General features: G+C 36.7%; 4 protein-coding genes across 4 annotated transcripts; all 4 read right to left on the bottom strand.

The window, feature by feature from the left end:
• Positions 1-313: 313 nt before the first annotated feature.
• Positions 314-1,046, bottom strand: LOC137733967 (small ribosomal subunit protein eS25y-like). The gene is made up of 2 exons (XM_068473194.1): positions 926-1,046; positions 314-840 (listed from the first exon to the last, which is right to left on the bottom strand). The coding sequence occupies exons 1-2, from the start codon at positions 926-928 to the stop codon at positions 517-519; spliced, it is 327 nt and encodes a 108-aa protein (XP_068329295.1). The 5' UTR covers positions 929-1,046; the 3' UTR covers positions 314-516.
• A 1,807-nt stretch (positions 1,047-2,853) lies between these two features.
• LOC137735742 (protein PTST, chloroplastic-like) lies at positions 2,854-8,898 on the bottom strand. The gene is made up of 9 exons (XM_068475183.1): positions 8,757-8,898; positions 8,323-8,357; positions 7,723-8,038; positions 6,085-6,174; positions 5,222-5,290; positions 4,567-4,672; positions 3,633-3,721; positions 3,370-3,482; positions 2,854-3,295 (listed from the first exon to the last, which is right to left on the bottom strand). Exons 2-9 carry the CDS (start codon positions 8,355-8,357, stop codon positions 3,193-3,195), a joined length of 921 nt encoding a protein of 306 aa, XP_068331284.1. The 5' UTR covers positions 8,757-8,898; the 3' UTR covers positions 2,854-3,192.
• Positions 8,899-10,002: 1,104 nt separating this feature from the next.
• Positions 10,003-13,627, bottom strand: LOC137734978 (E3 ubiquitin-protein ligase DIS1-like). The gene is made up of 4 exons (XM_068474324.1): positions 13,410-13,627; positions 12,135-12,366; positions 10,883-11,269; positions 10,003-10,568 (listed from the first exon to the last, which is right to left on the bottom strand). The coding sequence occupies exons 2-4, from the start codon at positions 12,342-12,344 to the stop codon at positions 10,248-10,250; spliced, it is 918 nt and encodes a 305-aa protein (XP_068330425.1). The 5' UTR covers positions 12,345-12,366; positions 13,410-13,627; the 3' UTR covers positions 10,003-10,247.
• A 1,778-nt stretch (positions 13,628-15,405) lies between these two features.
• Positions 15,406-17,638, bottom strand: LOC137735672 (uncharacterized). Its single transcript, XM_068475120.1, has 3 exons — positions 17,375-17,638; positions 16,350-16,747; positions 15,406-16,080 (listed from the first exon to the last, which is right to left on the bottom strand). The coding sequence occupies exons 1-3, from the start codon at positions 17,537-17,539 to the stop codon at positions 15,642-15,644; spliced, it is 1,002 nt and encodes a 333-aa protein (XP_068331221.1). The 5' UTR covers positions 17,540-17,638; the 3' UTR covers positions 15,406-15,641.
• Positions 17,639-18,499: the final 861 nt, after the last annotated feature.

Here is an 18,499-nt window from a genome sequence, read left to right as displayed (position 1 = left end):
AGATCATTTCCACGGTATTGGCTGATCAACATTAGCGACCATCAAATTTGTGCTCAAAACAAATGCAATCGTGTTTCATGCCTCAAAAGTCAAACCCTAAACACTACAAATATTGGAACACCGACGAGTAGTCGAGGATCCTACGCCTGAAAAGCCTACTATACGAAAACATAACACATTTTCGATTGAGCCTACTAACTACAAAAACACAAGACATTTTCGATGGTGAATACCCGAAAAGCATTATATTTCATTACGATTAAAGTGAAAAATCGGCATATATAGAACAGGCAAGTAAAAAAACAATTTCAACAAATAAGAACCGGGCATTGGCTGAAGCATATATTAGGTGAAAACTGGAAAGTAATTCATCAGGCCAAGAAAATCTCTAGGTTTCCATAAAATTGTAGATTAAACAAAATAAAATTGTAGATTAAACAAAATTGAAACTAAATAGTCTGAAACCACATATAACGATACCCGAAACGACAATTAAACACGAAAGAGCAAAGAGACCTAGGTGTTGGTAGCCCTGGTGTAGATCTGCTGGCTGGCGTGGGCAGAGACCATCCTGATCGAGCCTCTAGCCATCAACTCCCTGATGGCCTTCCTGGCCAGGGAACCGTTGATCCTGAGACGGTCGGAGAGAATGGACGGTGTGATGAGCTTGTACTTGGGTGCCTCAGTGAGGAGCTTGTCGTAGGTGCCCTGGTCGAAGAGCACCATGTTGTTCACCTTCTCCTTCTGCTTTCCCTTGCTCCACTTCTTCTTCTTCTGCTTGCCTCCTCCGGATTTCGCCGGCTTCGACGACGGCGGCGGTGCCTTGTCCTTCTTCGGCGCCTGAAAAATCAAAAACGAAAGATTGTCAGAGGCATTTACACAAACAGATGGTTGGCAATCGGAAGATGATTGGGTACGTGCTTACCATGGGATTGGATTACAGCGACAGGGAAGGGAGGAGAGAGGAGGGATCGGATTACAGCGGCGGGGGAAAGCGAGAGAGTGAATGAGGAAACGATGCGAGTGGGGAGGTTTTATGACTTAGGGTTTCATTGGGTTACATGCCGACGACGTCGTTTGGGTATTTTTGTTGTGGGCTAGTGAGTGATGGCCCACTTGTCAAAGTTCAACATATTTAGGCCCAGGTCTTTTTTATTAGAAAAAAAATAATTGAAGAGAAATTAAAGAAAATAATTTATTATTGCTCGTTTGAAGACAAGTAATTAAAATACGGATTCTCACTCAAGCTATTTTCTTAAAGGAATTTAGAATGGCATAGATTTCATAAAACTTGTTCACTAACCCCATGAACTAAACTTGTTAAGAGAATATGCAAAGCATTTGTATCTTAGTTTGTTAAAAGTTATCCACACATTCGAGCTCTCGAATTCGATTTTCTCTCTCTCAATAACGCTAAACATAGCATATTTATTTTTATCTTTTATTTTCACGTGTCTAATTTTATGTTCAGCTACTACTTGTCAATGTGATATGACAAGTGTCTAATTTTCACGTGTTTAATTTTCACGTGTCTAATTTTCACTTTTTAACTTACTACTTTTCTTAGGCTTCCTAAGATTAAGTGGGCCATTAAAATTTAACCCTTAAGTGGAAGAAAGAGGGAAAAAAAACCCAATTATCCTTGGCAAAACTAACCTAGAATAAATAAGAGAAGTTACTGCTAATTTACCATTTGAATAGAAGTTGGCAATAGTAATGGTAATTGGAGTTAGCCTGTTAAGTAAAGACATGAACAATTATATCCCCTTAAAACAATTCAACTATATTCATGTGATAATAATAATAACAGTGTACAATATGTACAACAATATTTACGTAATTAGGCAAAGTTGCGCCTATATTTTGAAAGTACGTACTCTACTATGATATAATAGATAAATTAACTTGTGCAACTAATTTTTGCGCAATATCTAAGCAAAGTTATACCTACATTTTATTTCAATGAAAGTAACTAGCATGACCTATTTATTTATTAGTCAGATTCACCTGAACTAACTTTAATTGTGTCGAGCTATGCCAGAAAAATAAAGCATGACCGACTTATTATAATACAAGGCTTTATGATAGGGATATTTCGCCATTGACACATAGGTCCACGCTTCATAAGCAATGACCATATCGCGAAATAATCGGCATTCTTGCCATGTTTGCGAGATCATCCCCGACGACATCTTTGCCACAAACAACATGACCTTGAACCATGCCAACTCAAGGATGATGTCGGGTGGTGATATAGGATGTGACTCTCCCATGGTTACAAATGAGATTTGAGAATGAGATATGTGAGTGACTAGCACTATATATAAGATGTATTTATATTAAGAATGTGTTGAATATAGTCGAAAAGTATGTGGAATTTGATAAGTGAATGACCAGCATGGCCTATTTATTGATTTGGTTGGTCCAGACACAACTCAAACCCATGTGAGCTGACTTTAAATGAGCTGAGTCGGGTTAGAAAATAAAACACGATCAGCTCATTTAATACCAGCCTTTATGATCAGGGTATTTCGCCATTGACATAGAGGTCCACACTTCAAGAGCAGTGGCCATATCGCGAAAAAATCAACTTGTAACATATATTAATGAAGAAGAAAAACAAATGTTAGAATAATTTGAGTGACCACTACTAGTGCTAACAATGCATTACATTGAGAGGAAAAAAGAAAGTTATGTAATTGTAATCCTCAGTTAAAAGTATGTTCGTTTACACTCCCTTCAGTGTTTATGTTGTGATCCTCCTTTTGTTTACTCAATCATTCAAAGTACAACGAAAACGAGTGAAACAGAATAAAATGAATAAAACGGAAGTGTGAAATCACCACCCGAAAGGAATCACAAAGATATTGGAGGTTTCTTTGATAAAACATACAACTTATCCAACCTCTTGATCTGACACAATACCAAACAACAACAGTTTCAACAGCACAAGCACAATACACCGCATCTGATTATGTATAACGATACAAAGCAAACAGTTTCGCGGAGGTTTTAGATAAGACGCTCGTTTCTTTTTCCCTTTCTGCTCTAGTAGTTAAAATGCTAGGTTTTTCCGTACGTTAGAAGCAGAATTAAGGACCAACATCCTTTATCTGTAGTTAAAATGTTAGGTTTTTCCGTACACCAGAAGCAGAAATAAGGACCAACATCCTTTTATCTGTAGACCTCGACCTATTCCACGATTAACAAGTTATTTTCTGTTAATCCCTCACCAACTGTCGGAAATTCTGGTGATAGCTTCCATTCTCCATCAACCAAGAACTTGATTTCATACCTTCAAAATAAAATTACGGGTCGGAGTGAAGAAAGGGAGGAAGAGGAGGAATAGTTGAGTGATCAGGTAGGTACCTTCCCGGTCTCAGCATTAATGTTGTTGAGAATGTAGTGAAAGAACCAGTGTACTCTGGAGATAAATCCTCTCCTTGACTCCATCCATCAAAAGTGCCCATAACTTGCACACTCTGTTATCAAGACAAAAACACTCTTGTCATCATTTTCTTTGCAATGAAGAAGAAAGTGACCCGAATCATCGTATTCCAGAAATTCACTCATCTTTACCACACCCCGTTAGTTGAGGAAAAGGAATTACCCAGTAAAAGGTTTATATTTACCTCAGCCATGCCGCACCAGAATAGGGGAACCTCCTTGGATTGTGCAGCACCAACGCCCTTTATCTGTTCCTTCAACTTTTCATGTACAGCTTCACACATGCAAAAGTACTTTGGGTTAAAACAACGACATGACAGCGTTTTCAAAGAACTCCGATATAAGTTGGGAAACAACAATTCTGAAGTTAAAGCAGGGGCTCCCCACCCAAATATCTTGCCAATGTTTATCCTACTTCCAAATACCAAAGTTCAAAAGATAAGATGAGAACATAAGGAATAACCCATGTACTATACAGGATAAAAAAAATAATCTCTTTCAACTTAAGAATCCCAACCATTTGCATGAAAACCGTATTGACTCCAAATGACTAATGCCCAGGAGTTTTACTCAAGAGGTAATCACCACCACCATTACCAAGTAAAGCCTATTTCTTTTCCCCAAATGCCAAGAGTTAACCAACCTTCTTCCTTAGGTTTCCGCTCTGAATCTTAACTATTAAGTAGTCCTCTCTCCCTTTGTCACTCCTCACCCAAGTGGTCTTTGTTCCTACATTTATGTTTCTTATTACTTTTCACTAAATGATTGTAACCTGTATATGACTTATTTAGATTGTTCAGATACAGATGGTCTGAAAATGAATTTAAATATTGATTACAAATATATTTTTGGGAAAAACAGAAAATCAGAGAGAACATCTCAAGGGACGTATTCATGCAATGGCTCAATTACATTGGTGGAGGAGATGCACCTTAGGAAACATCATGCTATTGAAAGAGAAGAAAATACATACTCATCTTTGTGCGGAATCATTTGTTTCATGCTATATAATGCTTCTTAATAAATTTTATCAGTTATCAGAAAAGGAATAAAGTTTTAGCAGAAAAAGGAAAGAGAGTGAGTAATAAGGAATAAATAAATCAATCTAGAGCAAGTTACCTTCTAAACGGGAAAGAAGGTGGGATTGAATGTATTTCCCATTAATCTTTCTTGAACCTTCAGGAATGACAGATTTGGTGTTTTCTTCTGCCAATTTCACCAAAGCCTGCCCATTAGAACAACTGAAGGAATCATGCCATCACAAGTCTTCGACTTTATTGAATCATGGGGACCGTAATGCATGATAAAAAAATGTTCAACAAGTGCTGATGGGTATGTTATTAACTTATTAGTAAAGCGGTTGTCGTAAAGGTTAAAGGTTTATGATATATAGATCCTATGTATTGATGTTTGAAATTCTTAAAGATTAATTTATTTTAGCAGAATTCAATCAAGATGGCTTTTGAAATCAAGCAACTATAAACATCTAACTAAATGCATTTTGGCAGCGGATATGACTTCAAAACCGGGACTGGAACTACTTGCTCCTTCCAAATAGTGCTTGACCTACAGCCATATTTTGTATCAAAAAAAGGGATTTGTAGAATGTTAAAGAGGCCAAACATGAAAGAAAAAATGCCTATCTTGGGACTCAGATGACTCACATGTGATAAAAATACAGATCTCTAGGGACTTAAATAGTTAAATTAGTCACAAGTGTTAACATATGTTCATGCAAGATGTGCAGACAACCAGCACTTGTAAAATATGTTACCTGAATTTCAAGTTCCAAGACAGCAAGTTCACTTTTGAAGTTAACCAACGCATCCTCCTTTATATGCAACTGTATAAATGACAATCAATCTCAGATGTCAAATCTATGACACATGATAGAACAATCTAGACTGACAGACCAAAGAAGATGTATATGATGATTGATGATTAAACAAAATAACCTTATACACGTCCAAGATGTCTCCATTTAACAGCTCCATGAATTATAGTTATAACTTATATGCACATTAATTTTCTCGAAGAGCTTAAGACGAGCTATTGGGTGAAGAAAATAATTGGAAACAAAAATTCATGCAATATATTTTGTGTCATTTTTCTCATAACCCAAATGATGAAAGTGGTGGAAGCATCATCACCTTTCAGTATATTCAATTCAACTACCTTCAAATTTAAAATGAGATTATGAATAGGTGAACCTTTATGTATAAATTTGTTAATACTCATATGCTAATGCTAAACAAGTCAACAACTCAATTTTAACATTCACGCTTCATCTCTCAGTTATAATTTCTTTTCCTCCAGTAATATGGTTTTTATTTTAAATGGAGTATTTACTCATAGCCATGGAGTGTCATTGAAAAGCACTGGACTCAACAAGTTTTTAATCTACTTTCCTGTTTTGTGAAAGAGTCTTTCACTCTTCAGTAGAATTAACGCATACTGCTGCTAGAATGCATTCCTAAATGCATATTATTAACCCCATCAAATCAATTAAGAAATCAACACAGATGGCAACAGCATAAAAGGTAGGCCACTCCCATAAAATGATGACGAAGAATTTAAATGACATATTGAATCAGATGTCAAGTTATAGAAAGGCCAATGCTACGGATACATACAAACCTGTCGTTTGAGAAACCGATTTTGTTGATTGGCTTCACTTAGTTTTTTGACGAGCTTTGTTCTTTCAGAATCAGCTAGCAGTGACTGCAACTGATAGAGTTTTAAGATAAGTTAGTTCTTGAGATCTAATATATTCCTGAAATATCAAACAAATTTATGCCCAAAGTGAAGTCCAAGATCTTAGTATTCCCCAACCTTCCCTCTAATAATATTCAAAAGTCCTTTTATTTCTTTCCAGCCTTAACAGTTAACACTACCATATACTTAAGAACAAACGGAATCTAGGTAACTATTGGAGTTAACACCTTTTCAATCATGTGTTGACATTAACAATCTAACAATTTTTCCTTTAGCAAAAAGCAAACGATGCGCTATTTTCATTTACTTCTGAGCAACAGAAGGGTTGAAAGCATGAATCCTTAACCAACACTGGAAATGGTAGGAAAATCAAACTTTATCCAAAAATCAAAGTATCAAAATTTTTAGTGTAAGAAACGCCTAAAAAAACAGATACCAAATTATATAGAACTTTAACAACTAATTTAAGCTGCAAACACTTTATTTTCTTCACACCAATCCAAATTATCAGGATAGTTTGAACATCTGAAATTCAAAAGAAATATATATTTTATATATGGAAATTGAAACAACAACAACAACAACAAAGCCTTTTCCCACTAAGTGGGGTCAGCTATATGAATCCTAGAACACCATTGCACTCGGTTTTGTGTCACTTCTCCCATTAGATCCAAGTACTCTAAGTCTTTTCTTAGAGTCTCTTCCAAAGTCTTCCTAGATCTTCCTCCACCCCTTCGGCCCTAAACCTCTGTCCCGTAATTGCATCTTCTAACTAGAGCGTTAGTAGGCCTTCGTTTCACATGTCCAAACCACCATAACCGATTTTCTCTCATCTTTCCTTCAATTTCAACTACTCCTACTTTACCTCGGATATCCTCATTCCTAATCTTATCCTTTCTCGTGTGCCCACACATCCAACGAAGCATTCTCATCTCCGCTACACCCATTTTAGGTACGTGTTGATGCTTTACCGCCCAACATTCCGTGCCATAAAGCATTGCCGGCCTTATTGCCGTCCTATAAAATTTTCCCTTGAGCTTCAATGGCATACGACGGTCACACAACACGTCGGATGCACTCTTTCACTTCATCCATCCAGCTCGTATTCTATGGTTGAGGTCTTCATCCAACTCTCCGTTCTTTTACAAGATAGATCCTAGGTAGCGAAAGCGGTCGCTCTTTGGCACTTCCTGATCTCCAATCCTCACCCCTATGGAAATTGAAAAAGAAAAAACTAACTATATCTGTCTATTATCTAGTACTAACAAGTGTGGGTTCATAACAATACAGATAAAGCCACCGGTAGCCAAGAATTCTAAAAAAATAGAAAAGGAAATTCATGCATTTAAATGCTATCAAGGATTTATAACACAAAAAAGATTGGACCAGTTCCAAGATCCATAGTGAGAGATTATATCCAATTCTAGATATTATCACGAACCTGTGCTATAAAAAGTTATGGATTTTGATGATGAAAAATATAACCATGGAATTTAAGGGTGGGAACATTTTCCTTTACTGCCCAATTTACCATGTTAAACTAATTAGTGGCATGAGTACCTCATTACTTCTCAAAGGCTGAGAAGGAAGTTCCTCCTGCAAATCTTTATTCGCACATTCATCATTTTCGCTAAAGGTTTCTGCATGTGCTGATGATGATTCATCCAAACTAGTGGGAATTGAATGTATTCTCCAGAAGACATGGTTCAGGGGATGCTTCCCAGTAGAAACTTCAGAACCCATCAAGATCAACCTCTGATAGCTCAACTTTAATTTCCCAGTAGTTACAATGTGTGGAAGTGGATGGATATTTCTCCATTCCAACTTTCTTGAATCTTTTCTTGACATCCACAGTACTCGGTTGTCAAGGCAACACCTGTCGAGATTATGATGAATGATGATAAGAAAATGAAATTCATAACTACTTAGCGACATCATCAATGCCATGAATATGAAAGACTACGGTGGAGATTAAGTTATCAATATCATCAATGCTAACTAAGTATATTGATAGTGCAAGAGTAAATCATGCACAATTAATGTTTCCGATAAGCGTCAATGCAAATGATCTGTAGGTAAAAACAGTGCTTGTTTAGTGATTTTTCAACTACCACATGGAGGAACCAACTGAATTTATCCATAAAAGTGAAGAAAGCTTACCGCGCGGTGCCTATCTCCATGTTGATTGATTCCATCTGGAAAACCGTTACAACGAAAAAACACGATCATAATTTTTGCTAGAAACTTGAACAACTCAACAATTCTCTAAAATCAAAGAATTAATACTTCTCTGTCAAAGGAAACAATAACCAATGACTGTAATTCGTGTCCAATTGTTCTAACTTTAACAGCACAATCTAATCAAATTAAGCAGCACACTGTAGAAAAATGACAGTACTTGAACCAACACCCACTACCCACAACACAATTATGGCTCGTTTACTAATCCGTAATCTCGAAATGCGATAAATTCATATAAAATAGTTTCTTTACATGAATTAGAGAAAACCCATCAATTGAATAATGGAATTGAGCTCAAATTTCAACTTTGGAAAATCTACACGTAAAAATGAAAAGAAATTGATAGGACTTACTGTACAAAGCTGGCGCGAAGAGTAGCAACTCCGGTTGAAACTAAGGCGGAGGTGGTGGCGAGGTAGCCGAGAGACGGTTGGAGGAGAAGGAGCTAAATTGAATAATTAATGGGGAGTTGGATTGAAGAGACGTTCTGCGACCAATAAAATGAGGCCACACATATAATCACAACATCCTAATGACAAAAGAATAAAATTACTAAACTCCACCTATTTACCTGAAGAATTGTAGAGGGAGCGAGAAGGGTGGCAAACGGAGGTAAAAAGCGAGAATTGAGTGAATTGTGTGGTATAATTTCTTATCCTAGGAGGATTTATTAAGATTAACAAAATTACATTCTTAAAATTAAATTAAAACAGCAACATAAACTGTTATTTTAGAGAACCGTGTTTGTTGTAGTTAATATTGTTTAGAGCAACTCCACTCCATTACGATAATAATTGCCCAAGCTATCGGGCAATAAACAATTAGTGCTTCTGTGAATACTAATTGTTTAGTGCATCTCTACCTCGTAAATAAATTGTCTAGACAATTGGCATTTAAAAATTATTTTTGTTAAAAAAATTATGTTTAATTTTGGATATGTTTTTTTAACCAATCTAATCACACCACTTGTTATTGTTCAAAATTGCAGTTTTTCTGAAACAGTATGATTGGGTGTGTATAGGAAATATTGTTTTTAAAAAAATTCCATTTTTCTGTATTTTTAACATTATTTTCTAACCAAATTAATGTGGATAGTTGGATACAGATTTTTTTTTTCTTTTTTTTGTAATCGAACAGTTCAGATTGTACCACATGGTTGCAAATTTTTTTCCTTTTTTAAATAATTTTTTATCTCTACAAAGGACGGATTAATATGGACAGTGAAAAAGTTTTGGTCTCATACACTGAGAATTCATCGACGTCGTCGACGCCGACTCATAGGAACACCACCACCAACGCTCTGACTCCGAACAAACGGATAAAGACGAGCATGTTGGTGGCCGATCCGATACCCGCCACCATCACTGCCGGTAGCAGTGAGAGGAAGACGAGCATGCTAGTCGCGAGGGTTACAAGATTTGCGCTGATTGGGAGTAGAAAGGATCCGAATTCGAAGTGAATTGATCCAGAGAGGATCCTTACCTCAAAATTAGTGAATAAAGTAGTTAATTGGTTCGAGAAGGGTCAATTTGACGTTGCAAGTACAAGTACGCAACCCCGCACCCCATCCACTAGGATGTTAGACCACAATAATCGGGGTATTATCGAATCACATTCTTCTTCCGTTAAATATGTGTCTTTGTGTATCCACACAAAAACAAGTCTCATTTGCAGCATGCCATACACAAGTCTCATATGCAATTAAAGCATGAACAAGCAAAGAGAGTTTGCTTCCTACATTCCCTAAACTACATGGCCAGAAGAGACTCGTAACCACGAAAAGCGACTGACCTGCTAACTAGATAAGATGATCGAACGAAAGAGTTGAAGATGACAGATTGCTGTCACTGTTCCTTCCATATCCTTCCGGTCACCCTAAGCTTCAATTCCTTTCGGTCTCCCCCTGAGAAGAAGAGAGCCATGTTGCGCTGAATAATGAGACCATCAAAACTGTCACGAACCTTGCGATGGCTATCCCTAATGCTACGCGGCACCCCCTGCCAAATCATCTTCCTCCCGTTCCCACCTACTTCTAGACTGTAGCTGTAGTTCTTTGCCTCATTATCATCACCCATGAACCGCAAGAATGCTATGTAGACGGGAGCCATCCCGAGCTGGAAAGCTTCAAAATGTAGGCAAAAATACTGGTTGAAGCAACTAAAAACCTGCAGAATGGAAAAGATAGCAAATTTCTAGTTATGCTTTGTTTGTGTCAAAGACGGATTTTGGAAAAGATAGCAAATTTCTAGTTATGCTTTGTGTTAAAAAGGGGACCAGCTGGTGGCTTCGCCATGACAGTCCACCCTTCCAAAGGCTGGGAAGACTCAGAGAGCATTTCAGAGACAGATTTTTCACTCTTTGTTTTATCAATCATCAAAGTTTTTAAGCTAAATGGTTTTGAGTTGGCTGAGGATTAAATTGTAAGGGGGTGAAGAAGGATAATGGAGAACAGGAAGAATAAGGCAAAAGTGAATAATACCGTTAACATCCAAGTGGCGTTTTCAACTTCTTGTGGATTTGATTTTACATAGCGATGGTTGAAAGTGCTGCCACTGTGCATGTCGACTTTGTGATCATCTTTTAAATGGGCCACAAGATGAGGAATATCTCCAACGACGGAGCATTCAGAACCAGCATAGGGGCAGTTATAGGGTCTATGGAGACACTGAGATTCATGCTTTAGCTTGCTGTAATAAGGGTATATGCCCATGCAACCAAAACTCTGGTATTTACAAGGAAGTTCCAGAGAAGCAGCCACCTTCTCCAACGCAAGACATCTGATATTACCAAGCTCATGCCGGCAAGTGGGGCACCGGTTGTGAACCCTTGGTTTGCAACCAGAACATAATGTGTGACCATTTGAACACTGCAAAAGGCGAGAAAGCCAATTAGGTAACAAACAACAAGCATCTAATTTGGAACATCAAAATACTTGTTAGTATTTTGATGGTATAAGCATTGAAAACACACAAATACAATTTGACGGAATGGATTTAGAAACAGTCAACTGGCAATAAATCCACTAGTGTTGACTAATCGACAATTATTTCCAAAAGTAGTCGCTACTAACGCAAAGAACAAAGTTGGGGTTCTATTGAAAAGCTTCCCATCCCTCAAAAGAACAATTTTTCTGTTTTTTTAATAAATATTGTAAATAAATTTGATAAAAACCTATGTTACATGAATAAATAAATTCAAACTTTCCAAAGGAAAAAGTTAAAGAACAGAGAAAAAAATTTACATCAAACGAGGGACTCCACAATAAAATTATGTAATTACGATATAGGTAGACCAAGATACATAATTCCTTTTTCATTTTAAACTAGGGCCTTCTAATATGTTATTGCTTAAAAATACTTACATCCACCAAAGACCAAATAGATTTGAAGGAAAAAAGCGAACTCAATAAAATCAAACAGCTCAAGAATATGCACTTGGTAAGGGTTAGTAAGGAGTGAAACAAATAGTGGCATAGCAGGAACCTGTCCACAAAGTTGCAAATGATAGCACCTCGTCTACCAGTTTCCCAAGAGAACCCCTCCCACAAATTCAAAACCTCACGCTTGACGCTACTTTAAACTAATGAATTATTAGCATCGGTCAGGGATAAGTGAAAAAGCACGCTAGTTTCAGCTACAATATCGTGAATGAGTGAGTAGAATTAATACTAGAATGAAAACGAAGGGAGTGGGTTTGACTTCATAAGAAGCAAAATTATTAAGTAATCAAACCTGATGGATTGGGGGGTACATAGCATTTAAGCACACAGGGCACTCCAGCAGCTCGCGAACACTGCTAGAAACCGTCACATTAGGTTTTTGGGGCATTACAGTAGCATCAATTACACTTTCTCCAACATCCAGCATGTCCTCACTTTGAGGAGGATCAATAACCTCAGATTTGGTCCGGATGTCATCAAAAAATGGACTACTGGATGCCATGCTGGCACACACAGCTACTTATCTGAGCCAAACATACAAAAAAAAGTTAAATATATAGGTGATGCAAAACAATAAGCATTGTACGATACACCATGTTTAATTCATGCACCAAGTTCTAAATGATCCAATCTAAAGGATAACCATAAGTAGAAAGAAGTACCAAGTGTGTCCTTAAAAGCAAAACTTTTTTCCCATTACACTTTCTGATTTTCTTTTCAAGCTCCGTCCACATGCTATCAAAGAAGTCCAGACTAAACTCAAAACACGACAAACATGACTTCTTATATTCGAATCCAAAGTTTAAATCGCAATGGCAGACAAGAAACCCTTTTAAGACCGAGGTGTAAATACCATAAAGATTTATAACCTTCACCCTTAGATCAAGTGGCATGTGAAAGATGAGGGAGAAGTAAATGCCGGTTTCCTTATAACGATTAACACTATGTTTTTGGTGTTTACATTTCACACGAGTGAACAGCGCTCGATTGGACGCCTACTATTCAAAACATGAATGAGAAAAATCGACAACAATTATGCATATCGTTCTTAGGATGTAAATGGAAGGAACCTACCTATCAACCTCCCAGTTCTCATATATCAGAGAATTGAGAGCCTCAAAATCCTGAATATATTCAAGTAATTCAACTACTTATGATCAAGCAGATCGAATTCAAACTTTCAAAACTTAAGCAAATACAGAAACATATATTCTTCAAGGAAATGTACATCGCCACGATTCAAAATTCTAAAACTTTAAAATTTGTAAAATCATGAAATAATTCAACAAATTAACTGATCAATGCAGATCGAAACAAAATCAAAGCAAATGGGTTCGTCTAAATGCTACAATCGGACTCCAATATCGAATGCCCACATTGATATTCAACGTCAATTCCACAATAGATCTAGAAAATTCCAAAACATATTCAGAGAAAAATACAAACTTTTCCACCCTAAATTACATAAATTTTAAATGGGTAACCATAAATTAAGAACCCATTAGAGAAAACTGAAAAATAAATAAAACCCAACAAATTTAAGCTGGAAAAGATGAAAATATTATACCTTTGAATTATAATCAAACGCCCAATGCAGAGAGAGAGAAAGAAGGAGAGAGGAGAGGTCTGGTAGGTGGCCGGCTATGGGGAGTTGTCCCCTGCAGGCTGCAGTAATATAATAAGGGGGGACGCGGAAATGGGCGTTTGCGAGTTCAAGGAATTTCAAATTAAAGACGTTTGAGAGAGACAAGAGAGAGAGTGGGGGACGGAGAGGAGCGTGGCGTTCAGTAGAGAGAGAGAGAGCGATTTCTCGAGGAAATAAAAAAGGGTAAGGTCAACTGTCGAAGTCGAAACCGGAGGCGAGTGGGTCCCCGCTGACTGTTCTCGTCTTATTTCCAAAGCATATAAAAGTTTTTCCGGAAAAAAAAAAAAAAAAAAAAAAAAAGGTCCTTTCAAATTGGGATTTAGTTGAAAGAATCAGCAGGTCCTCCAGCTGAAAGCCTATCATAGCATGACATGTGTTTAAGATGAAAGAATCAGCAGCTTCTCCTGCTGAGAGCCTATCACGGCATGACACGTGTTTAAGTCTTAAACACGTGTCATGCCGTGATAGGCTCTCAGCAGGAGGTGCTACTGATTCTTTCAGCAGCTGAGTCTTGTTCTTCAAATTGGGTAAGAAATTTGTGCGAATGTACTCATTTGTTTTTTGTTTGGTTTTCCTGGGACAAATGTTCATTTTGATGAAGGAGAAAAACTTCAATAAAACTGTTTGATTTCGAAAATTACGTCGTGACGGGCTAGTTTGAGTCTAGTGAAACAAAAAAAAAAACACACACACATAAATCTCATGCATGCTTTTGTAATTATCAAGGTGAGAATTTTATAAAATCTCCTTTATCAACATTTCATGATTCATTCTTTATTGACTTGACCTCAAACATAGAGATCATTTCAAAACACTCAAACATAGTGATCATTCACTCATATATATAACCCAAGGGGCTTTACATTATTGAGTGATAAATAAGGAAATTCCCTTTGTCAACCATCTACAAAAACTTATCAAAAGTACCTAGAGTAACTAAACAATTTTTTAATGATTGATTTTAGAATTAGAGACATAATGGTAATTTTATTCTATTTATTTATTTAATTTTTTTTATACATAGATAATATTTTATTGAAAGTGATCAGAATGTAATATTATTAAGCTCGTCATTCATGAAACTCAAATATAAGACCTCTCATTTAACACACATTTTTCATTTTTGAAAGGCTTTTTTAGCCAAAATGATGCATGTGATTGTATAACTACTTACTTTGGTCTTTAAGATTTGAAATGATAGAAGTGGTCCTAAGTTTGTCTACCATCAATCATTTTGGTCATTCAGTGAAAAATCTTTGTTAAGTAAAGACCAAAAATACCCTTAATTTAATGAACTATGAGCCAAATTGATATGACAAGTTTGAGGATATTTTTGTTATTTTCTTCTTATTTAACAGAGATTTTTTTATTAATGGCCAAAATGATTGATGATAAATAAATTTATGCACTATTATTATTTTAAATCTTATAAATCAAAATGAAGAGTTATGTCAAACTCAAAAGTTATCTTCTTTTTTTTTTTTTTTTTTTTTTTGTTTTTTTTGGAAAAAAGATAATAGTGTATATAGTATACTACTGAGGAATGGCAGAGTATTTCAGTTTCCTTTTTTCAAACTCTGATGGTTGTCCCTGGAAATGCAATTTGAACTGCAAAGGGTTTCATGGCCACACAAACAAAAAGAAAAAGAAATGAACTTTTGAGGGTATGCCCGTCTGAACTGAATCCACTTGTCATATACCACCTGGCTGTACGTGTTATATATATAGGTAAAGAGGGTTATCATGTTCCCCATTCTCTGGATTGAATCATGTTGGGCAAGAAATATCACACTATATGAAGTTTAACCTCAAATCAGAGAATCAATCTCTGACTAATTACATAACATACATGAAAGAATGCAGCAGATGCACTGAAAAATCGTAATCTGACAAACAAATCATAGTTTGACAAGTGCGTATAAATTTTTCATTTTTATGAATTTAATAAGTTATATTTGCATACGTGTTAGACTGTGATTTGCAGTTAATGATTGAAGAATGACTCTTTACATGTAAGGAGTCAGTATTTATACGGTATATCGTACACACACAATATACAAAAAGTGCAGATTTGACTTGTGATATATGTGACTTCCTAACTACACAAAGTGTTGGTCAATCTACAATCGAAATTAGGTCATATCTTTCACTTTTTCAGACTGCCAAAGCTCGTTTAAGTCCAGCTCTTTGCTCTGGGGTCAGTCTTGTAGGAAACCTGATCTCAAATATGATCTTCAAATCACCTCTATTGCCAGGCTCTTTAGCTATTGGCATACCCTCCCTGGAAACGACGAGCTCGTAGCCGGGGTTCACAATGTTAGTAACCGGAATTGATAAATCGCGACCGTCAAGCGTGGTGAGGTGCACCGTGGTTCCACCCAATGCCTCGGCCAGTGTCACCTTTTTGTTCACAATGAGGTCATTGCCATCTCTCTTGTAAGTGTTGTGTGGTTTCTCATCAATCACAAACACAAGGTCAGCTGGCAGGTGACCTAGCTGCTCATTTCCTTTATCTGGGAATGTAATCTTGGTTCCTTTCTTCCATCCTGGCTTCACATCAATCGTCAATATTTCTTGCTCCGGCACTTGGCGCCTGCGATTTTCATTGTCCCCAATGGAGGAAAAACGAAAAGCAAAGCAAGTCAGCTGATATTTACGTAGAGATTTCTACAAAATAATATCATTGACACTCTAAAATAGTTGGTCATGCTGATATTTACGACCATTTTGAAGTGCTAATTACAATCCCGTTTAGTAATAACAACGACCATAATCGAAACTGTATCAGTTGGGAATAACATATTCAACTAACAAGCAATGAATCTACAAACAAAGAAAATATCGATTGTAAAAAATGGTTACCCATTAGCATCAACCACACTCCTTGAGATCTTCATCTTCCTTGTTGATCCGGAATACAGCTCCTCAAGGCTGCAGGGCAATTTGCTCTCAACTGCTTGTGGTTTCTTTGGTGTGACACCTTCACTATATGACCGAAAAATATTTTCACCTCCACCAAATCCTCCGAACGTCCCCCCTCCATCGGATGAAAACCTCTTGGATTTTCCAGGTCCCGATGACCCAAATCCGAATGGACTACTTCCGAAGAATTCTGCAAAAATGTCCTCCGCGTTCCTAGGATTAAATCCATTGGATCCACCTCCATATGAGAATCCACCACTTCCAGGTGGTGGCATATCTTTTAAACCTTCTTCACCATCTTGATCATAAACTTGTCTTTTCTGAGGATCACTCAAGACCTGAATTCACAAACCCATTTCATTATTTTATTCACACTACTAGCTAGGGCGAAATGAAATCTTAACTGCTTGCATATATAGATGAAAGAGCAAAGACTGTTAGATACTATTAAAAATGAACCACTTAATTAAAGAAAATGATTTCCGCACATTTTTTTTTATCTTTCTACACACGCTTGTTCATGTTCAATTTGAAATCTAGAAATAAGTTGAAGTGTGTAGGATGAGAAAAAAACATGTGGAAATCCCTCATATATAACTAAGCACAATTTAGGCTAATGCCCCCATTTGATTGTAAATATATGCAGATGTTGAAATGATCATCTTATGTTCTTTACACAAATTTATATTAATCATCGTTCATATTACGTTCTTCTTTAGCATAAATACCCGTCACTATGTGCATAGAGAAGTTTTGTGTGCATGAATCGACATTGTCAAAAATGTATTTGACATGTTACGGACACAATTTTGTTGGTGAATATGATACTGTAACCTTAAAATTGCATATTGACAATAAAGAAAGGACATCTCTTTTCATAGACGGATTGTAGAATAATCAAACAAATGAACGTGTAACATGCAGAAATAGGAGAAAGGAAGGAAGGAGAATGAATAATTACATGCCTCATAAGCCTCAGAGATCTGCTTGAATCTGGTTTCTGCTTCATTTTTATCATTAGGGTTCTTGTCAGGGTGCCATTTCATGGCCAGCTTCCTATACGCCTTCTTTAAATCATCTTCTGTTGCGTTCTTGTTCACCTTCAATACGCTGTAATAATCCACCCCCATTCTCTCTCTCTCTCTCTCTCTCTCTCTCTCTCTCTCGCTCTAAAACAAAATTACATAAAGATTAATTGTGAGAGAGTCGATCTGCAGAGAGGAAAATGGTTAGGTGATTGGTCTTCTTCTTGAGAATTCAGAAAGAGAGAATATGACTGTTATGTCATGGTTCCTGAGGAACTTTTTCCCTTTTTTTAGGTTGTAATGACATATTAAGGATATATTTTGTTAAGACAATGTTTGATGGATGTCTTCCAATGTGCCTCACATACAATGATGGCTAACTCCTATTTACAAGGAAGGAGGATGTGGATCATTTTTTGTTCTTTGACCAAATTAAAAAAAAAAAAAAATCGTTTTGTTTATGTTTTATTCTACTTAACATGGGCTCGAATTGGTTGGAGTAAGCTATCTTGATAAACTGTTTTGTCCAAACTGTCTTTTTGCCAAAGATAGATTCGAGACTCAAGAGCCGTGTATGTGAGCGTACCGCTATTAGATGCTACCACCAAATAGTGTGAATGTGTGTTAGTGTATGTAGATTGTGCCTTTAGCTAACTTCTCGCAATTAAAAGCCGATTACTCTACCATTGAGTTGGCAACCCAAATAAAATACTTAGAATGTGTGAATACAATCGGAATCCTCAAATGCTGAGAATTTATATTCTTGTTCGTTATGAATAAACATAGGTTTCGATCATTCCATAAGCGTACAAATCTTGAAATAGAGAGTAAATGTCTGAAAGCTAACGCAAATGCTTGTAAAAAGGAGAAACGTACACTTAAAAGCATTGGGAAGCATTGGAGAAGACAAAAGCAAACTATCTCAAGCCAAAAATTTGGCATATCGAACTGGGGACATGAGTATCGGGCTAAACTTAGAAGTTGGATTTCTGGGGAAGAATGATCAGTCGGGAAGACACCAACCAACCGGTAATCATACTACAACGTAGCTCGAAGGTGTTTTTT

The sequence above is a fragment of the Pyrus communis genome, chromosome 5 (genome assembly GCF_963583255.1).
Source record: "Pyrus communis chromosome 5, drPyrComm1.1, whole genome shotgun sequence".
Classification (NCBI taxonomy): Eukaryota; Viridiplantae; Streptophyta; class Magnoliopsida; order Rosales; family Rosaceae; genus Pyrus; species Pyrus communis.
The sequence above is the reverse complement of the archived record's forward strand: the minus strand, read 5'-3'. Positions and strand labels throughout refer to the sequence as shown.